This window comes from Hermetia illucens, chromosome 1 (genome assembly GCF_905115235.1).
Source record: "Hermetia illucens chromosome 1, iHerIll2.2.curated.20191125, whole genome shotgun sequence".
Lineage (NCBI taxonomy): Eukaryota > Metazoa > Arthropoda > Insecta > Diptera > Stratiomyidae > Hermetia > Hermetia illucens.
In genome coordinates this window covers 123,806,550-123,826,857 of record NC_051849.1, presented here as the reverse complement: position 1 = coordinate 123,826,857, position 20,308 = coordinate 123,806,550, and the positions used below count along the sequence as shown (strand labels likewise).

The following is a 20,308-nucleotide window of genomic DNA, read 5'->3' as shown; positions in this document are numbered from 1 at the left end:
TTCAACTAAATTGACCACGTGTTGATCGAACGCCGCCACCTCTCAGCCTTGATGAATGTCAGAACATATAGGGAGGCCAATATAGACTCGGATCACTATCTCGTTGGCATGGTGCTCCGAGCTCGAATAACAATACCACCTAGAATCCCCTCTGACAATCAGGTGAGAGTGAACACTCAAGCCATCCACAACACAACCCTCCGCGACACCTATAAGAGGGAAATGGATGCCGCAATAACCGCAGTCAACAGAGGACCAGGAGATGAAGCATCAACAAATGATCTTCACAATCACCTGAAGAACGTTATCATGGATACGGCCACAAGCATACTTGGCCCCAGCCGCAAAAGGAGTCGGAACGACTGGTTTGACGATGAATGTAAGCTAGCAACGGAACGGAAAAATGCCGCATACCGAGTAATGTTGCATTCTCAAAGAATGCGAGCACGCGCAGAGACTTATCACGAACTCCATTGAGCGGAGAAGCGACTTCACAGACGGAAAAAGGAAGCCTGGGAGAACCAACAAGTCTGTGAACTAGAAAACTACAGGGAGCAACCGCACCAGGCGCGGAAGTTTTGCTAACAAGTCAGCACAATGAACCCTTATACACCTCGATGCTCATCCTGCCGAGACAAAGAGGGAAATCTGATTTCCGACAGAATGGGCATATTGGAGCGATGGGTTGAGTACTTTAATGAGCTACTGAACAACCAGAACATCGGCGAGTTGGAGGTCCCGCCAACTGAAGACGACGGACAAATACTGCCACCACCAGTTCAGGAGAAACAGTGCACGGACTTCATTCATCGGCTAAAAAATCGTAAGTCGCCAAGAGCCGATGGAATTACAACCGAATTGGTTAAATATGGAGGCGACCAGTTACACCAAGTGGTTCATCAACTTGTGCTCAAGGTATGGGACAGCGAATCAATGCGCAACGAGGCATTATCTGTCTCATACATAAAAAGGGAGATATCACACAGTGCAGCAATTATAGAGTTATCACGTTGCTGAGTACCATTTATAAGATATTCTCCTCTATCATGCTAGGCCGGATAGCCCCATACGCCCAGAACATCATTGGCCCATACCAAAGAGGCTTCACTCCAGGCAAATCAGCAACAGATCAGATTTTCTCTCTGCGGTAAGCGATGGAAAAACTGTTGGAATATGGACAACAATTACACCATTTATTCATCGACTTTAAAGCCTCCTATGATAGCATAGCCAGGATAAAACTGTACACGACCATGAGAGAATTCGGTATCCCGACGAAATTAATAAGACTAGGCTGACCCTGACCAATGTGCGAGGCCAGATAAAAGCAGCAAGATCACTCTCAAGACCATTCGACATCAACAACATCATGGGAAGAACCACTCAGCACCGAAGACGAATCAACCAACAACATCAAACCGCACTGGTCAAACAGGAAGATTAAGGATAGGAGAATACAACTTTGAGACCGTTGACAATTTCTCCTGTCTAGGGTCGAAAATCACAACCGATAACAGCTACGATTATGAAATCCGCGCACGGTTGTTGTCAGCCAACAGAGCCTATTTCAGCTTACAAAAACTGGTTCGCTCGAAACGTCTCACCATAGGGTCAAAGCTCTTACTGTACAAGTCTATGATCTTGCCAGTTCTCATTTATTCCTCGGAAACTTGAATTCTTAGCAATAAAAATTTCGAACTCTTGGCCGCGTTCGAGAGAAGAATCCTCCGAAGAATTTTTGGCTCCCTACATGAGGATGGACGATTCCGTAGCCTACACAATGACGAAATCTATGAGCGATACCATGACCGTCCGGTTGTGGATAAAATCCGACTCAATAGGTTACGATGGGCGGATCATTTAATCCGTATGGATGAGGATGATCCCACCCGGAAAGTCTATAAGGGCAATATCTATGGTAGAAAAAGAAGACGAGGCAGACCCTGCCTAATATGGAGCGATGGCGTAGGTCAGGACGCCAGACAGCTTTTAGGGATATCGAATTGGTGGACCTCGGCGCAAAACCGGGATGTCTGGAGTTTCTTATTAAGGCAGGCCTAGACCGGATACCGGCTGTTGCGCCGTTGATGATGATGAATATTTGGAGCTGCATCACCTGTCCAAATGAGGTTCTTGTCACTTTCTTTCTTGCCAAATTTGTGAGAATACGGTTCGCTCCCGCAACTTTATCAAAACGGCTCCGTGTCTCTGTTTCTGTTCATCAAGGAAACGCCTTTTCACCGCTCATCCGGGATATTCAACGTCCAGCGCTTTATACACTGCTTTTCGCAGATGATATTTTAATAGCATCTAATAGCAAAAATAATCTCGAGCAACTTGTCCAAAAATGGAATGATCGCCTCATTCAACACAGTCTCAGATTGAATCTAAACGGAACTGAATTTTTGACGACCGATCCCCATGAAACAGACACAATCACTGTCAGCGGCAGTGATCCGCCCAGAACTGATCGATTTAAATATCTCGGGTCAACGCTATTAGCCAATGGAAAACTGCGTTATGGAATTGCTTCGCGCATTAGCGCAACCTGGATTAAGTGGCGTTCCACAACTGTTGTTGTTTTTGATCGACGTATCAACGAACGTCTCAAATCTAAATTTACCGCAATGTCGTCCGTCCTGTCACCCTCTATGGTTCTTAGTATTGTCCGACTGTAAAAGACAATGAACAGGGTCCTACGGTAATGGGGGCGAAGATACTGCGTTGAACTAGTGGCGTTACGCGGTTTGATTACATCCGAAAAGAAGATATCCGCGATCGTTATGGGGTTGCACCGATCGTGGAAAAATTGCGAGAGAGCCGTTTTCGATGGTATGGTCACGCAATTCGTGCCAACGAGAATTCACTTGCCAAGATTGGTCTGAATATCGAAGTCGATGGTAAACGACCAAAAAGCAGGCTGAAACAACGGTGGCGTGATACGCTGAATGGGGATTTGAAAGCCTCGAGATGGCACCCAGACCAGGCATTGGATAGAGCCAAATGGCGTAACCGATCACGACGAGCCGACCCCGCTTGTGAACGGGACAAAGTCAGAAGAAAAAGAAGATGATCAACATTCTCCCAAAAACATGTGTTATGAACTTGAAGCAGGAGATAGATAAAGATAAATTTGTGAAATCGTTAACTCGTTATAAGGCGCCAAAAAATAAAAGGAATTGAGAAGTTCAACTAAAACACAGCACAAAGCAGTAGTAACGGCTATTCAAAACCAATTAACATTTTTAATTATTTGATTTCTAAAACAAAAGTGGAATTTTTCGTATAGCACCTTTAACAAGTTCTATCAAAAGGTTTTTTTTCTGTTTCTCGCCATACAATAAACAATTCCAGGGAAGTAATCATATGCACGTTACCGCCTTGTTGTGATTATTGAATTCGTCCCACTAAACGGAAACGTTAAGTAACGCAAAGCTGGAAATACAAGTAAGATGTGTGCGTAGTGTGGACGAGAAAAGCTTCGATCTGATCGCAGCTTCAATGTACAATTTCAGGTCGGCAAAGTTCACTCTACGTCGGCAAGGTTCGTTCTGATGATAGATTGCGCCACTTGCAATATCTCGGTGCTTTTCATTTTCTACAGTTACTTTTGAATATAATTAATTTAAATTAATTCATTTTGAGAACTACCTGAGGAACTAATTGAGTTGCGTGTGCTAATAATTAATGTCACTTGCATTAGCTCCGCCGCTTCCATTCATAAATAATGTTTCTAAGCCGGATTTAATTTCATGATTTTCGTAACATAAAATATAGGAAGATGCGTACACTAATTGATTTTGTGCGCGGACAGTCGACCTGCCTGCATATTTTATGTTATGAAAATCGTACGTTATGATGAAGAGTGCATATACCTACGGCTTAAACTCATTTTTAAAATTTTGTGTGGAAGAAAACCTTATTAGAATCGAGTCGATGTCTGTCTGTCATACCCGATTTATTCGGATCGGCTGGAACGATTGTCACAAAAATTGGTGAGAGCGTCTCGTCTGTTGTTCACTTTACATATAGCAAGTGGCGCCATTTTGTACTGAGTTTAAGGGGGGCTCCCAATGCATGTGACTGGATGGTGCAAAAGATTTTTTCATAAAAAGTGGCATGTGGAGTATCAAATGAAAGGGCTCAATTAGTACTTTCCGAAAATGTTATCAGGTGAAACGTAGAGTAGTGAAGGGCCAAAATATGAGCATCAAAAAGTGAAACAGGCCTCGTTCTTAGAACCTACCCAACCGAAACGAAATCTGGGCCTCATAATACATCCAGTTCCGATATCTGTACAAATAAAGTTAATAGTAGTATATTTCCACATTTTAGAAATTTACTCGGCAACCCCCCATTATGTTCATCATAGAAGCACAAAATTTGGCGTGGGTGTAGGGGTTAACATAAAGCAGAATTTGGTCAAGTTTGAAGAAAATCCAACTATTACTAACATAGCTATAGAGGGTGAAACTTTGCCCTTTTGGGGAATTTTGTGCGTTCTACAACGTCTATGACATCATCATCATATATCGATTCGTCAATAGCACAGCGAAGTGAGTTCATATGAATGGGGTCGCAAAGAATTATTTTGTTTTAGTTTTTCACTCATTTGTAAACGAACATCAATTACTCTAAACAGAGATGTGTGTATGTAGGTATATAGTACAATAATTCAGATAGATATATTTGTACATTAAACCAGCCATATTTAATATACGTACTATATATGTACACATGTATGCTCTTGTGCACAAAGTATTATAAATCGGAAATATTGGTACGACCAATTATGCATGTATGGATAAAATATTCGGAAATAGGCAGTTTGTTTGTTTAAGATGGGTATAATATCTATGCTATAATAGGCACGTATGCCTTGTATGTAAATATGAAGGAATATGTTGGATTTGTGAATAGACAAATGTGCGTAGAAGTTTCTCACAAAAGATGAACACAAAACCTTTATACCCGAAGCGCGAGCTTCCGGTATTCCGATTTGCTTATGAATGGAAGCGACAGGATTAATGCAAGTGACATTACTTATTAGCATTCATTCAAATTAAAAATACGTCACGCATTGCAAAATTTTAATTGTTCTTAAAATTGCGCGCTGTTGTATATTGCTTCATGCAAGGCTTTGTAATGAACTTCATTTGACAACTTTCTCACCGTGCACCCACGCATCCATTCTTGTATTGTACTTTACCCTTAACAGTTAGAATCTTCCAACGTTCTATGCCGTCCGATGCACATCGTAATGTGATGAAGGAGTTGCCATATACTTAACTTTTACGACCGACTTACATTAATACGATGGGTTAAGTGAGAAAGTGTAAACAACCCTTGACGGCACCCATCTAGATGAGTCGTAGTGGGGATGAGGTCAATGACTTTCAATTTGTCGGTATATACATACAAACTAGGCATGGGCGTTTCTGTTGTTTTTGAAAAACGTTAATTAACAGTTTTTTCAAGAAAAATAACAGTTAAAAACAACAGTTGAAAAAATAATGATTGAGAAGGCTTATTTATTAAGCATTATTCAACTATATTTTCGATTTTTTTAAGCAACTGTCTTATATGGTGAATCCAGGCATTCTTACAGCACCAGAAAAAAGGAATAATTTGTACAATAGATATACCTCCTGTTATAAGTGATAGTGATACATTAATAAATAAAAAAATTGATTTTTCATCAATCTTTGTTGGATGGATGTCTATATTTAGCTTATAAAAGAAGAGAAAATAAGGAAATACATCAGCAAAAAAATAAAGCATTATACCTTTTATAAATAAATTAATATTTAATCGAAATTCAGTTCAACAAGCAATACTCTTAATTCAATCAACATAAATAAAAATAAAGAAAAAAAACAAACATAATAAATGAAAGGTGCTCCTCTCTGCTGCTCAAACAATTAAATTCATTGATCTGAGGACTCCAAATTTGCATTCAAAAACAAAATTAACTCAATTTTCTCAGATGGTAGCCTGGTACGTTTTTCACTAATAAGGTTACCAGCTTTTGAAAATATACGTTCACAAGGAACGGAGGTTGCGACGATATTGCAGATAATACGAAATATTTTGACTAAATTGGGGTAAATATGCCGGAATGTTTTCCACCAATTTAAAACATTACTGCTATTTCCGTCGTCATCCCGACGTGGGAGAACGTCATCTTGAAAATAACTCTCGATCTCTTTTTTCGCTCGTGATATTGGAGATGCTTGTGGTTGCTTATCGCCCATAATTTCATCTAAAATGCCCCAAGCACTTGGTGCATTTCGGAAAGGAATGGTAACAGAGGATCTAGAAGTGCACGATCCGCCACTATGTTGCTCACTTGGGTTTTTTTCGATCATTTCTATTGTTAAGTTCTCCAAAAAAGTTTTAGCCGCGGAAAGTGCAGAATCATCTTGAAAAACATGATGCTTATATCTGGAATCTAGAAGGGTGCAAATCGCCAGCGGGATAATTTTTTCTATATTTCCAAATCGATCAGTCAATCCCCGACGTAATAAGCTGACAACTTTTTCTGTCGCTGCAGAGAAGGTAGAATTTCGGGCAAACCGTTCGCAAACACCTTTAAGACACCGGGTGACCACAATCGCGGCGCTTCCTGTCATGTATTTTTCGCCACTCATTGAATTGGTCATTTCTTCGAATGGGCTCAATATGTTGCACACTTCCTTGCAGGTCTTCCATTCCTCTCCTGTGAGAACGGGCAAATTCCTGTCAACTAAAGCTATAGTCGCTCGTATTGCCTCCTCTAGCTCTATGAACCGACGTAGCATATAAAAGGTAGAATTCCACCTCGTACTCACATCCTGAATCAAACGTTTTGGTTGAGAAACACCTGAATTTATTTGAAATTTCAAGAGTTTCTCATTGTTCAACGAACTTCTTTTAAAAAACGTTACGATTTTTTTAAACTTTTTCTAGTGTTGGCTCCAGTTCCTTAAGAGCTCGTTGAACAATTAAATTAAGGCTATGGGCATAGCAGCCATAATGCTTCAAACTCAATATATCAGCTAACGCTTTTGTAATATTTGTTGCATTATCCGAAATAGCATAATTTACCTAAAATATACTTCTTTTTCATATTAAAATTGCAGGTTGAGACTTGAGATATTTCACACAAGCACCTTTCCCTTTAAATTCCATTCCAATATTATATTTTTTATCTCCTCCGCGAGATGAACGGCCGTATGACTCCCACTTAAATAAGAGCATTTCAATAATACAGTCTTAAAAGTAAACCCTTCAGTTATGAAATGAGCGGTTGTTGTCATATAATTCTCATTGTTGGCAGATGTCCAGCAGTCTGTCGTCAAGCAAACAGATATTGCCTCGCGTGACACCAAATCTCGAACATTTTCAACACAACTTTGATACAGGGCAGGTATCATTGTTGTTGAAATTGTCTTCCTTGAAGGAAGTTCGTATCCGGGAATCCATTTGATGACCTTCCGAAAGGAAGGTTCTTCAACAATACTGAATGGATGAAATTCCTTCACAAATAAATCGAGAAGATCCCGATCAATTACATTCTTTTGGTGTGAAGTTATTTCTTTAGCAATGTAGGAGCCAATTGTTCGTTGCCGTTTTACTCGATTTTGGCCGCTGGATGCTGAAGGTATTACCGGTACGGATACATTTGGCTGAGGAATCGTTTCTGCGCTTTCGGTGTTAATGGTGGCTGTTTCAGACTCAAGAGGTATTACTGATCCGCTGCTATTCTGCGAATTATCATTTGCACAATTTTTGGAAACAAGTTCTGTATAAACGCCTACGTGCTTCCTTTTCAGGTGGCTTTTTAAATTATAATAGTTATTGTAATCTTAAACGAAATTTCAGCTTTGCAGATATTACAAACTGCTTTTATGTTTTCTTTTTGTGAAAAATAGCTCCACACATCGCTTCGTTGCCTACCGCTCACTAAAAATTTTTTTAAAGTAGTCGATTTAATGGAAACAAATTTGTTACTTACTGATTATTGTTTTATTTTTATTTGGTTCTAATCTATTTTCAGCACTTAATATCTTTGTCTAAAATAATCTCAGTCTATAATAACTAATTAATACATATACACCCATCTCCATTGAAATTGAAAAATCAACTGTTAATCGTTCTTCAATAACTTGCAACAGAACAGTTGAAAAATCGAAACAGTTGTTTTCATTTCTTTCGTTTTGCAATGAAACAGTTCATAATAAAAAAACAGTTGTTTCTTTCGTATAGTGTCGCGATTTCGCTATTTGTCGTTTCGTTGCAATTGTAACCTGTTGCCTGGAAGGCTCATTGAGAATCGCGTGATGCTTCTGTATTGGAAGAGAAATTCGCTCTCGGTTGTGGTTCGCGCACGTACTGCCGAGCTGTACTGGTGTGTGTGTGGTGTTTTTGTGTGCATTGCATACGTATCGTATGTGCGGATATGCTCGACTCGACATTGTCTAACTCATTCCCATGAAGAATAGCCGAAACGACTAGCTAATCGTTTCGATGCGATGCGTTTCTTTCCACTCGTTATCGTTAACACTTGATTTTGTCATACGTTAAATGTTATACGTTACCGCTTCATTTTCATGTTTTATTTAGGCAGAAAACTGTAGCTGTTGTTTTAAAATTGAAAAAACGATTAATTCGTTTTTGATGAAGAAACTGTTATTTTTAACAGTTTGGTTATTTTTTGCCCATCTCTAATACAAACATATCTACCGGCACGTACGTAGCAAGCCAAAATTATGAATTGGAATACGCACATGCACCTCAATATTCCTAATTCATAAACATATGTACGCATATATGGTGTATTTCGTATGTGGCCCTTGTCGAGTGTTTTTAATACGTGTATCCTGCTAATACATCACCCAATATTCTGCTTTGTTGTGACATCTCGAGTGGGCGTTAGCCTCAAATGTACCAAATTGGATCATCCTGAAAATTTAAATAACATACCAAAATCAATCTACAAGATAATGCTCCGAACCAATCCCAAAAGTGCAAACATTTTATTTATAGTAACTTGATTGTAAAGGTGTCCCGCCCTAAAATAAATAAGCTCCCCCCCTCAACTAAACTCAAAATGGACCCACTAACTGCATCAGTACTTTCTGCACTTTCACTTCCTTCTATTGATGCGAATCATGAAATTGCAATTAGAATTGTAAGTTACAAGAACATTATGCAGAACACGGAGCATCCGCCTCGGCGCCGTGTACCCAAAGGCCAAACGTGATCAGCGCCTATCCAGAAATTATTTAAGTGAATTCGCATGTCAATTAAAAGCTAACATAATGAGGAAACTTTTGGTAATTTTGTCGATTTGTAAGTCTAAAGTACCATTATGATATTGCATTTGGAAATTCAGATCAAAAATTGATTTTGAATTTTTTTTAAAGTTTAAACAGTTATATCTTTGAATTGATTATGACCGTTGTTATTGAAAAAAAAAAATCAGTTAATAAGAAATTTTATGTAGTTTCCGAAAATGGTATCAAATCTGGGATTAAATGATTGAGCGAGTGGGAAATTTGTGATTTTGTTGAGACACTTACACTTTTTGACAGTATTCACGAAAAACGCTATAACTGTGTAAAAACAGAGAACCCCAGGGAGTCAAAGAACATATGCATGATGTTAAAGTGAGAAGGAGAATCCCGACCCTGCGTCCCATATCGATCGCCGAGTTGACTATAGAGTCAAAACCAGCGATTAAATACCTTGGTTTAATGCTCGACTCGAAGATGAGCTTCTTCGAGCAAATCAAAGTAGCAGCGGACAGGGCTGCAGCTGGAGCCGCGGCCTTGATTAGACTAATGACGAATGTCGGGGGCCCTATATCAACTAGGAGACGTCTCCTCATGGGAGCAACGCAGTCCGTTCTTCTCTATGGTGCGGAGGTATGGGCTGATACCTCGCGCAAGTGCAGAGGCGGGGAGCTTTGCGAATGGCATCTACTTATCGCACCGTCTCCGAACCGGCTGTAATGGTGATTGCGGGAGTGATCCCCGTTGCCCTCCTTGCCAAGGAGCGCAAAGCTATCTATCGCCGTAAGGGCGAAAATTTAAGAGAAGTGGTTGCCCGTGAAGAACGTCAACGCACCCTTAGCGAGTGGCAACTTTCTTGGCAAAATGAGCCAAGGGGCAGGTGGACTGCGCGGCTCATCGACAAATTAGACCCATTGTTGAACAGAACGCATGGTGAGATTGATTACTTCCTTACCCAACTTCTAAGTGGGCATGGAGGTTTTCAGTCTTACCTGCATAGGGTTGGGAAGGCGCGATCTCCTGATTGTGTGTTCTGCAATAGAGTGGCGGATGACGCTGAACACACCTTTTTCTCTTGCGAGAGTTGGGACGGTCTCCGCCAGCAGCTTTATGCAGACACAGGGGAGCTCTCTCCAGACAACATTGTCAGAGAGATGCTGAAGAGCGCTGGCAGCTGGAATCGTATTGCGCATCATGTTCGGGCTCTTCTTACTATGAAGAAGATTGAACTCGACCGGCGGAGGGATCAGACGGTAAGGGGTTCCCTAAACTAACAAAAACTCCCTTCCTCCCCTCCCCTCCCGTTGGTGAAAGGAATTCCTTGACTTGAAGGCTCCCAAAGCCGGGAGAGCGGGAGGGCTAGCCCGAAGTAATGTGTCAAACGGTTCCAGGCTAGTTCTCTGATGACGGGGAGGTGTTTAGTTGGTAGTCCGCAAGCGTGCTGGTGCGGGAGTCCAACACAGTCACCTACCCTACTCCAAAAAAAAAAAAGGTATACGGAATAAAAAATGTAGGGCAAAATTAAGAATGGTTGCACATAAATGTTGTATATACCGTGATGTTGTTTGATGGATACCATTTCTTGATATCCACAAAAAAGTATTTCACTTTCTATCACTGATGAGATGTTGTATGGTGTTCCTCCACTATAGCTAGTTTAAAAGGAGAATTAATTTGACTCAATATTGAAAGTTACATATTATTCGGAAAAAGTTATGAAGTGGAGAAATAAGTTTGAAACAGATAATTTTATCATGCAAGATTTCATAAACATCCACAGCTCACTTAACAAATACCATATACTTGGGAAATATTTGTTTTTCAGTTCTCAGGACGAATGGATTGCGTGGTTAATAAAATAATTCAAAGCATTGACGGCCGCATTTGTATTTATACATTATATATATTATATTTATTTAATACTGATCGACTAATCGAGAAACAAGAAAGAAAGGATTTCCGCGTTCTGTATATTTTAGATAAAAAAACCGAACTTTCAGATTAAGAAACAATTTATAACTGTTTAACCATGTTACAATATAGATAAGCCGGCAATTTAAGTACAACTCCGGGTGAGAAGTTACAGTGAGTCAAAAAGGTTTAATTACCTTTTCCGTGATTAATTTACGATTTCCATAGCTAAATAAAAAAGACAATGTCCAGTTCATGCCTTTTCTCTCGCTTTTTCCTTAGTATCTATTCTTTAGAAGTAAAATGAAAGATAAGTGCTTCACTTCATTGTTATAAAGGAAAACCATAAACATAAAATAAACGACTGTATTACACACCAATAAAGTATTCGTTTCTATGCATTTTCTCTTGAAATATTACCAGATAACGGTACTTGCCAAAAATATTAGCACGTGGTGAGTCGGCATAGATTTGTACCCTATTTAGTGTTACATCTTAAAGCGATGGGTTTCAAGCATTTTAAGTTAATAATTAAGGAATTGCAATATAGAACGAAAGTACTGAGAAACAACTTCGGAAGAGCGAAAAATTGTAAATAATGATAATCGTACATTCAAAGAAATAAGTTAAAGTGCTAACAGGCCAGTTACTACTATTAAAAGCATTGTCTACAGATATTTGAAAGCAGGAAAGCGTGAAAACGCCCGAGGATCTAGCCGACCATAAAAATTAACCGGAAGGGAGAAACGGCAAATAGTGTGAAAAAAATCCTAGGTGAAGTGCTCCAAAAATAGCTGCTGAAGTGAAGAAGGAGGTAGGAGAAATCGTATCGGTTGAAAATGTACGGAATGTTTTTCGTGAGGCTGGGTATGCCGGGAGAACAGCCCACAGGAAACCATACATCAGCAAGATTGTACAAAAAAAGTAGCTTGAATTCGCAAAAATGTATCGGGATTATCCCCTGAACTTTTGGGAAAAAGTCGTCTTCACAGATGAAAGTAAATTCAATATATTTAGATCGGACGGTAAAATAAAAACATGGAAGAAACAAAACTGTGAAATGGACTAAAAAATCTAATTCCTACAGTAAAACACGGAGGAGGTCATTGCTGGTATGGGATTGTATGCGTGTTAATGGAGTGAGTGACCTGCACATTTTCGATGGGAATGTGGTCCATATTCCCTATATTAATTAAATTCAAATGTCATCTTCATAGAAACGTGGAAAGTATGGGTCCATCTCCAGCTCCAGTCAAGATAATGACTCAAAGTAACTAGCACTAAATTCAAGGGTGTGGCTACGGTTTTATTTTATTATTGTTTTTATATTTATATTGCGAAACACAAAACCTTGTCAAAATCGATTCAATGTCTGTCTATCTGCCTGTCACACCCGCTTTACTCGAAAACGGCCGAACTGATTGTGTCAAGAAATTTGGTGAGAACGTGTGGTCCGTGAATCCCTTTACATATATCATAGTTAGTGGCGTCATATTTTGGGTACCAAATGAATGGACTCGAATGGTGCTTTTCAAAACCTTCTTACTTTTGATATTGGGTAGAAGAATCGAAATGTGCCCCCAAGGCTCGAAACGTGCACCCAAAAATTGAAGCAGTTCTCGTTCTCAGAACCTATCCAACTGAAAAACCTAAAGAAAATCACAGTGATGCGCCTATACAAAATCTAGGCCTCAAAATACATCCCGTTCAAATTTCTGTACAAATAAAGCTAATACTAACATATTTGAGAAATTTACCCGAAAACTCCCCCCCCCCCTAAGTTCATTCTAAAAGTATAGGCGATAATATAAGACATAATAAAGTTTGAACGCAATCTATCTTATATTAACAAAGTTATTTAAAGTTAAATTTCTGCGTTTGTTGAACTCTAAGACGCGTAAGGCGTCATCATCATATAAAGTGAATTTATATGAACAGCGGGTTCCATATAGTCATTTTCGTTTTTCTTTTTTAGTTGCTTTCAGTTATTTGAATGTCAGTATCAATTACTGGTGACAGGCATGTGTATGTATATGTATGTGCTAATGGAGCTTGCGGGTAATGTCCCATAAAATAACGAAAAAGCTTCGACCAGGACAGAGGCAACTCATCAGACGCTGCCTCACCTCTGCCCTGAGAGCAGCGTGACCGAAAGTAACGACTGATGAAAGTAAGTCTGATGAGTTGCCGCTGCCCTGGATGAAACCGTCAGTCAGCTTTTTCGTCCTTTTCTGAAAACTTGGGTGTAACTCAAAAAAGAGGAGTCTGTGCTCTACAAAAGAGGAAGTAAGTTGCTTCCCAAGTGGTCCGGACCGTCACTAAGTTGGTGCGGACTCAGAATTCCCAGCATCCTCAACAAAAAGTGTTCCATAAGGTGGATATGTGTGTACGTATGCAAAAAATCTGAGAATCTCAAGATTAGTGGTAATATTATAAGACTTTGAGTGTTTCCATGGCATCAATGTAATTCGGGGCGTTATAATTTAACTTCGTACCTTTTTGGAGATATTTTGTGATTGGTTGGGCCACTTTGGCCTAGTCTTTGATGAATTTTCAGTAAAAGCTGGAAAATCTCAAAAAGATTTTTAGCTCTTTCCTGTTTTTGTAGGTTTTAATTTTATCCGGGTTAGGTTTCAAGCCATCTACTGTAATCATATGTCCCAAGAAAGAGGGTTCTTTTTCCATGGATCTGTCAATTTGGATTTTCAAACCATTCTCTAGAACTTTAAATATCTCTGAAATAGACTTGAATGTTCTTGTTCATAAAGGCCATGAGGAGTGACAAACGCTGTTTTCTCTATCTTCCTCTTTTATAAGGATTTGGTGATACCCTTTCGCCAAATCAATAGTTGAAAAATACTGAGCACGTCCAATTTACCGAGTATAAAGTCAATATTCTATAAAGGGAATTTGTCATCGATTGTAATCTCATTTTATTTGCGGGAATCCATCACAATTCAGAACTTTCTTTCACACGAATTATCACTTTCTTCGGCACTACATGAGAGGGCTGGAGTACTTTGCATTCATCACCATCATCAGGGGCGCAACTACCGGTATCCGGTCTATGCCTGCCTTAATAGGGGGCCAACAAATTTTCGGAGGATTCTTCTCTCGAACGCAGCCAAAAGTTCGCAATTCTTCTTGCAAAGAACCCAAGTCTTCACAGCTAATTACCAACAATTGTTGGCAGTTGTTTACGAGAATCGTCTAATGGCCAACGAGGTCTCGCGATTGTGCTCCCTCTAACTCTCTTGGGGTTTCGTGAAGGTGAAATCATGATACGAATAGGATAGCGCAGCCAAGTACGGGGTTCAAGGATCTTCGATCATCATCATAATCAAAACAGATTGGTAATATCTGTTAAATCATTTTCAGCAAGCAGGCACTTTTGTAATTTAATCGTGCCTGGAAGTTAAGATGAAACAATGTTAATGTAGGCCATGGTCGCATAAAATGCGCATATAGCACGAGGTTTGTATGCACTCTTGTTATGTAATCGTGTATGCAACCGAAATTGCAATAAACCAAACTAAATAATGTTGAGGCCGACCATGGTCAATAGCAGCTTCTGTTGTTCAGTGCAAGTTTTTGTTATGTAATTACTTGCACTGGTTTCCGGAAGCAAAGTTGCTGGCGGAATAGGTGAAGTGATGCGTTGATTCGATGAATTAAGTGAAGTGTATTTTTAAACGGCCGGGCGCGCAGGCACAAGTCTTCACCTAGACCTAAGGCAGGACCTTAAGCAAATAGTGTAATAGGAAATAAGTTTTTGAATAAAGAAGAAAACAAGAAGTTTAAGTGTTTTCTATTTTTGTGGAGCTGAGGAAGTGCAGGTGAGCGATAGGGTTAAAGGTTTTTCTTTTTCCAGGACACAATGGAACACCCGCCTGCAGAACTTAGAGAGCTGCCCGCCTCATCCAAGTGACTCCTCAATATAAGACGAGCCTGCTAGGAAGCAAGTAGGAATTCTGGAGCGGAAGTTGTCCGTCGAGCCGGATACACCACGTATAAACTTGCAAGTGAATCCTAACAGCTATAAGAAAAAAAAAATATTGTGATTTATTACGCGGTTGTGTTTTTCATGCTCCTATTTGTGTTTGAAATTGTGTCTGTGGCAGCGCGTGCAAAACGAAGGAAGCTCCTTTTGTAACGTGTATGCAGGCATGCGCAGTTTATAACTTTCAGTGTCTCGCGAGCCCACAGACGCGCATATTTGCGGCAAATTTTACTTGCGTAGGCCCTAATAGCGAAGGATATTCCTTCAAAGGCGCATGTTCAAGCATTCTTGTTTTGTTTGTTCCTATAGGTATGAAATTGTGTCTGGGGCAGTGCGTGCAAAACGAAGGAACCTCCTTCTGTAGCACGTTCGCAGGCAACCGCGCATTTCATACTTTTTAGCTTCACACAGAATACAGTTCTAAGTGTAGTGAAACTGTGTCTGCAACAGCGTGCTCAAAAGGAAGGAATCTCCTTCTGTACCAAGCCCGCAGCTTTTGCGCATTCGTTAGATTTTGTGGTTCATGAGAACCGTGTCTTCAGATTTCTGTCCGTTATTATAGGCTCCGTTCCTTAGAACATATAAGGAAACACCGATCAGTTAAATTTACCAAAAGCTAGGAAGTGCCAAGTTCCGAATAAAAGGGACAAAGACCAGTGCAGAAATACTTCACTTAGACATTTTATTAAGGCCTAGACTAAATAAATACTAACTCCAATGGAAGTCCAAGAACTTATTAATGCCCAGCAAGAAAAGGTATTCAAGATCGAAGAAATCCGAGAGTCTTTATGCAAACTAAGGTAGGAGAAGCGAACTTTAGAGAGGTTCGAGTCCGCCTGGTAGCAGGTCCAGAAGACCTATTCCGAGGATGTGGAGGATCACCAGAGGCTTCTAGCGTTAAATTCATCAGGAAATTTAGTTTACTTTTGCAAAGATAAAATAGGCGTTATGCAGGAAGTTTACACAAAAGCCAAGGGCTTCATTAACAAGGTGCATGCCCGGCATATTCCGGAGGATGAAGAAGGTGAGCCTATTGCAAGTGTTGACGAAGGAGCGGCTGGCCAAGCACCCGAATTTCTTTCTGTGGAGTTCGAAAGGGGACCCCGCAGTCGTGGGTTGGCCACAGATGATAAAGTTCAATGTAGTGGGGCGATTCTAAGGCTTGGAGAGAACAAGGGTAGGTCGACGGCTAGACTAGGACTATTAAACATTAATGGGCCACAGGACGTACCACCAGCAGGCGTCTCTTTGGGGCCACCCAGCCGAAGCATAGTTTCTTTTGGAGGAGCTTGGGGAGCACGCTATCCCAGGGATCACAATTACCCGGCGTGGAATAGCGAGCTTCATTCTTCCAACTATGCTAACGGCCCTGCTCAGGTAGACCGATATGCCTTCCTGGAGTCGAGGATACAGGCCTAGACCCTATCCATCAATTCCAGATATCCCGGGTTACAGTCGCGATATTAGTCAGTACGAGCCATTTAAAAACCTTTTCAACTCGGTGTACGATGGTTCCGAAACCGGTTATGCGGAACGCATGACGATGCTTCAAAGCAAGCTGAAAGGCGATGCCAAACGGGAAATGGACCATTTAGGGGTTTACGGAGAGAATTACGCTCAGGCATGGAACCTTTTGGACAGGCGGTATAGCAATCGTCGGGCGCTAATAGAGAAGGAAATCCAAGCATTGGTTGATCTTCCGGAAATAAGCCAGAAAGACTCCAGGACGCTTGGCAAGGCGGTGGATACAATGGGCTCCGTGTTCCAAAATCTGCGAAAAGCAGGTTTCAAGGCGGACGAAGGGGTCGCATTTACTCCCTTTATTATAACGAGGAAAATGGGCATGGCAACGCGTAGAGACTTCGATCTGTCGTTACAGAACCCTAAGTTACCAGTCACTCTCGATGAGGTAGATCAGTTTTTGGGAAATAGGTACGTAGTTATATCTCCTGTCTGGGATGGTCTCAGTGGGATATCCAGAATAAACGACCCCCCCCCCCTCCCAGCAAAAAGAAAAGTCACACAGTGACAGTGAAAAGTCACAAAGTGACACTTCTCGCAAGCTCAGATGAAGACAAGAAAAAATGGAGCAAGTGTTTCCTTTGCATGGGTAAGCACCCCACGATTCAATGTCACCGGCTCGCCAACAGTGACAACAAGGAGAGATTACTACGGCACTATCATTTATGTATTTACTGCGCCCCCCCCCCCCCCCCCCCCCCCCCCACAAACATAAAAGAGGAGAAACTTGCAACAAGCGCAAGGACCTCCGATGTGAAATTTGTCAAGAGTAGCACCTCACTATAATGCATCCTTGTAGGAAAAAAGATGGGATAGCGCAGTTCATCTTGCAAAGAACTCAACGGAGCTGTCACACTCAGCTACCGTCCTTTCCACCGCGTTAGTTAAGGTAGGAAAGAAGGATGGGCAAGTCCTTCCGGTTGGCTTTCTCATCGACCAGGGAAGTCAGAGAAACTATGTAACCGGGGGTTTAGTTCAGAAACTTTGGTTGAGGAAAAAGAAGTCCAATATTGAGGTGTCCGGGTTGGGGGGTATGTCTGCCGGAAAGGTGTCGATTGCTGCAAGAGAGAAAGTTAGCTGATCCAGCAATGGAATATGCATCGCATGTGTAAGTATTGCTGGGTTTCAGTATCCTACCGCAGCTTTTCTTGAACGGGGTAGAAACTGTCGACAATTTGTTGCTACAAAATACTAAGCTGGGATGGATAGTGTCTGGCCCGGCTGGTATTCCAGCCTCCCATTACGCATCCACGCACATTTCAATGGAAGAGTGGGAACAAAAACTGAAAGCTTTCTGGGATATGCCCCTTAGTAGAGACAACTCGAATTCCATCGAAGAGCAGGTCTGCGAGGAGCTCTATGTGAAAAACCATTACAGAACAGAGGATGGGAGGTATGTGGTACCAATTCCGTGGCGGCGAGAGAAGGTGAAGCTGAGTAATTCATACCATAAGGCCGTGTAGTTTTATCTTGGACAGGAGAAGAGGTGGCGAATGAATGAGAACCATAAACTCAAGTCGAATGAATTCATGAGCGAATATTTGACTTTGGGCTACATGTCCAAAGTTCTAACCGAACTCCAGGGAGACACTAGCGGGAAGGTTTAGTATATCCTGTATCTGAGCGTAATACGGCAGGACGCCACCACTACGAAAGTACGGAATGTATTTAATGCTTCCAGTCCGACATCGAATGGGGTTAGCTTGAACAAAATAATTCACCCCGGGCCGAAGCTACAGAACAAAATCTTCGATATTTTCACAAGGCTATGCAGGCTTGAATATGTGTATTCTAGCGACATCACTAAGATGTTCCGGCAGATATTGTTGAGACCGGAGGATCAAATATCAAATATTCGGTGGAGAGCTAACCCTGAGGATCCAATCGGAGAATATTTCTTGAAAACTTTTACTTATGGCCTAGACTGCGCACCCTGGCAAGCGATTCGCACCCTCCATCAAGTGGCAGATGATCATGTCCCCGACGAGGAGGTGTGCTGGATCATCAATAATGCATTCTATATGGATGGCCTGTTGTACGAGGCATCCATTGCAAAAGAAGCCCAGGTTACTATCCGCAAAATTTCAAAGACATTAGCTAAGGGCAAGCTACTATTAACGAAATGGGCGTCCAACGGTAAGTAAAGACACTCAGCAACGGATTGACAAAAGTCTCCAAATTGATTCATATGTCGAACTGGAGAAGGCGGAAAAGAATCTCAAGATACTAGGTTTGCATTATTCACCGAAAGACGACTGTTTTCAGTACAGTATTATCTCAAGTCTGAACTTTGTGTATACGAAACGACGGGTGCTATGTATAGCTGCCTAGATTTTTGATCGAATCGGTTGGTTGCTTCCAGTCATAATGAAGCTGCGCTTTGAAATTCAATGGCTGTGGCAAGAGGGTTACGACTGGGACGATATCATAATAGATTCATCCAGAGATCAGTTTGAGAAAGTTTAATCTTTGCTGAGGTGTCTAAATGAAGTAAGGGTCCCCCGTTGGACTGGACATCGGTCCACGAAAGAGGAAATGGAACTTATAGGGTTCAGTGATGCGTCGACTGAAGGTAGAAGGAAGGTTGGAGTAGGCTATAGCGGGCGGTTAATTGCCGCTCGAGGACGCGTCACTCCTCTTAAAACAAAAGCGATCCTGGAGTCTAGGGCCTGTACGATCCCAAAGCTCGAATTCGAGAGTATAGTCCCGAATTATACCGAGACGTTCGGGACAGTTTAGGGGGCGCTTCCGTGAGGTTTGCAGCTTACACGGACTCTGACGTGGCCCTTTACTGGATCCGAAGCCGAAAAAACCATTGACAATAAGCTAGTTCGGCGAAAGATCGCGGCCATACAGAAGTATATTTCCCTGGCAGAAATTCATCGCGTTAAATCGAAACAGAATCTGGCGAAATGTGCTTCTAGGGGGATGTATCTGCAAAAGCTCATTTTTCACGATCTGTGGTTCAGGGGCCGCCGTTCTTGCTGGAGGTACTCCCTCTCGCGACATTTGGTGATAAAGGACCAGAGCCGTTGGTTCATTTGAAGTCTTCCTTGAATTTTGTGCTTCGCTTCTCGACTTTACCTCGGCTGGTGAACACCGTTGCAAGACGCCTTCGATTGAGAAACGGGAAGACAACACCTTATTCAGTTCAGGAGTGCGCAGTGATTCGATATCAGCAGTACCAACTCTTCGGGAAACAAATGGAGAGGATTCGGAAAGGTATAGCAATAGAAAAACATCATTGGCTGTCAACGCTCCACCCATTCATAGACGAGACTTCCGGGATTCTTCCCGTGGGAGGAAGGTTGGAATATGCGCTCATACCCTTTGAGCAGAAACATCCAATAATTCTAGGGCTAAGGGCTACGCGAAAGCCTCCTGGCGACCAAGAGATGGCTCCAGATTCAGGAGCTACAGCGACATTTCTGGTCCAAGTTTGGGGATAACTATTTGGGTTATCTCCAAAAACGTTACAAGTGGAAGGAGCCGGAAAGACCAGTGACTGAAGGAGGCTTGGTAATGATCCGGGAGAATGGTCATAGTCCGTTAGACTGGAGAATGGCGCGAGTACTAGACGCTATCCATATCCTAAAGGGAT

The 20,308-nt window shown here is 41.4% G+C and overlaps 1 protein-coding gene across 1 annotated transcript; it reads right to left on the bottom strand.

Moving 5' to 3' along the window:
- Positions 1–5,927: 5,927 nt before the first annotated feature.
- Positions 5,928–6,800, bottom strand: LOC119661357 (zinc finger BED domain-containing protein DAYSLEEPER-like). The gene has a single exon (XM_038070667.1). The coding sequence runs from the start codon at positions 6,798–6,800 to the stop codon at positions 5,928–5,930; it is 873 nt and encodes a 290-aa protein (XP_037926595.1).
- Positions 6,801–20,308: the final 13,508 nt, after the last annotated feature.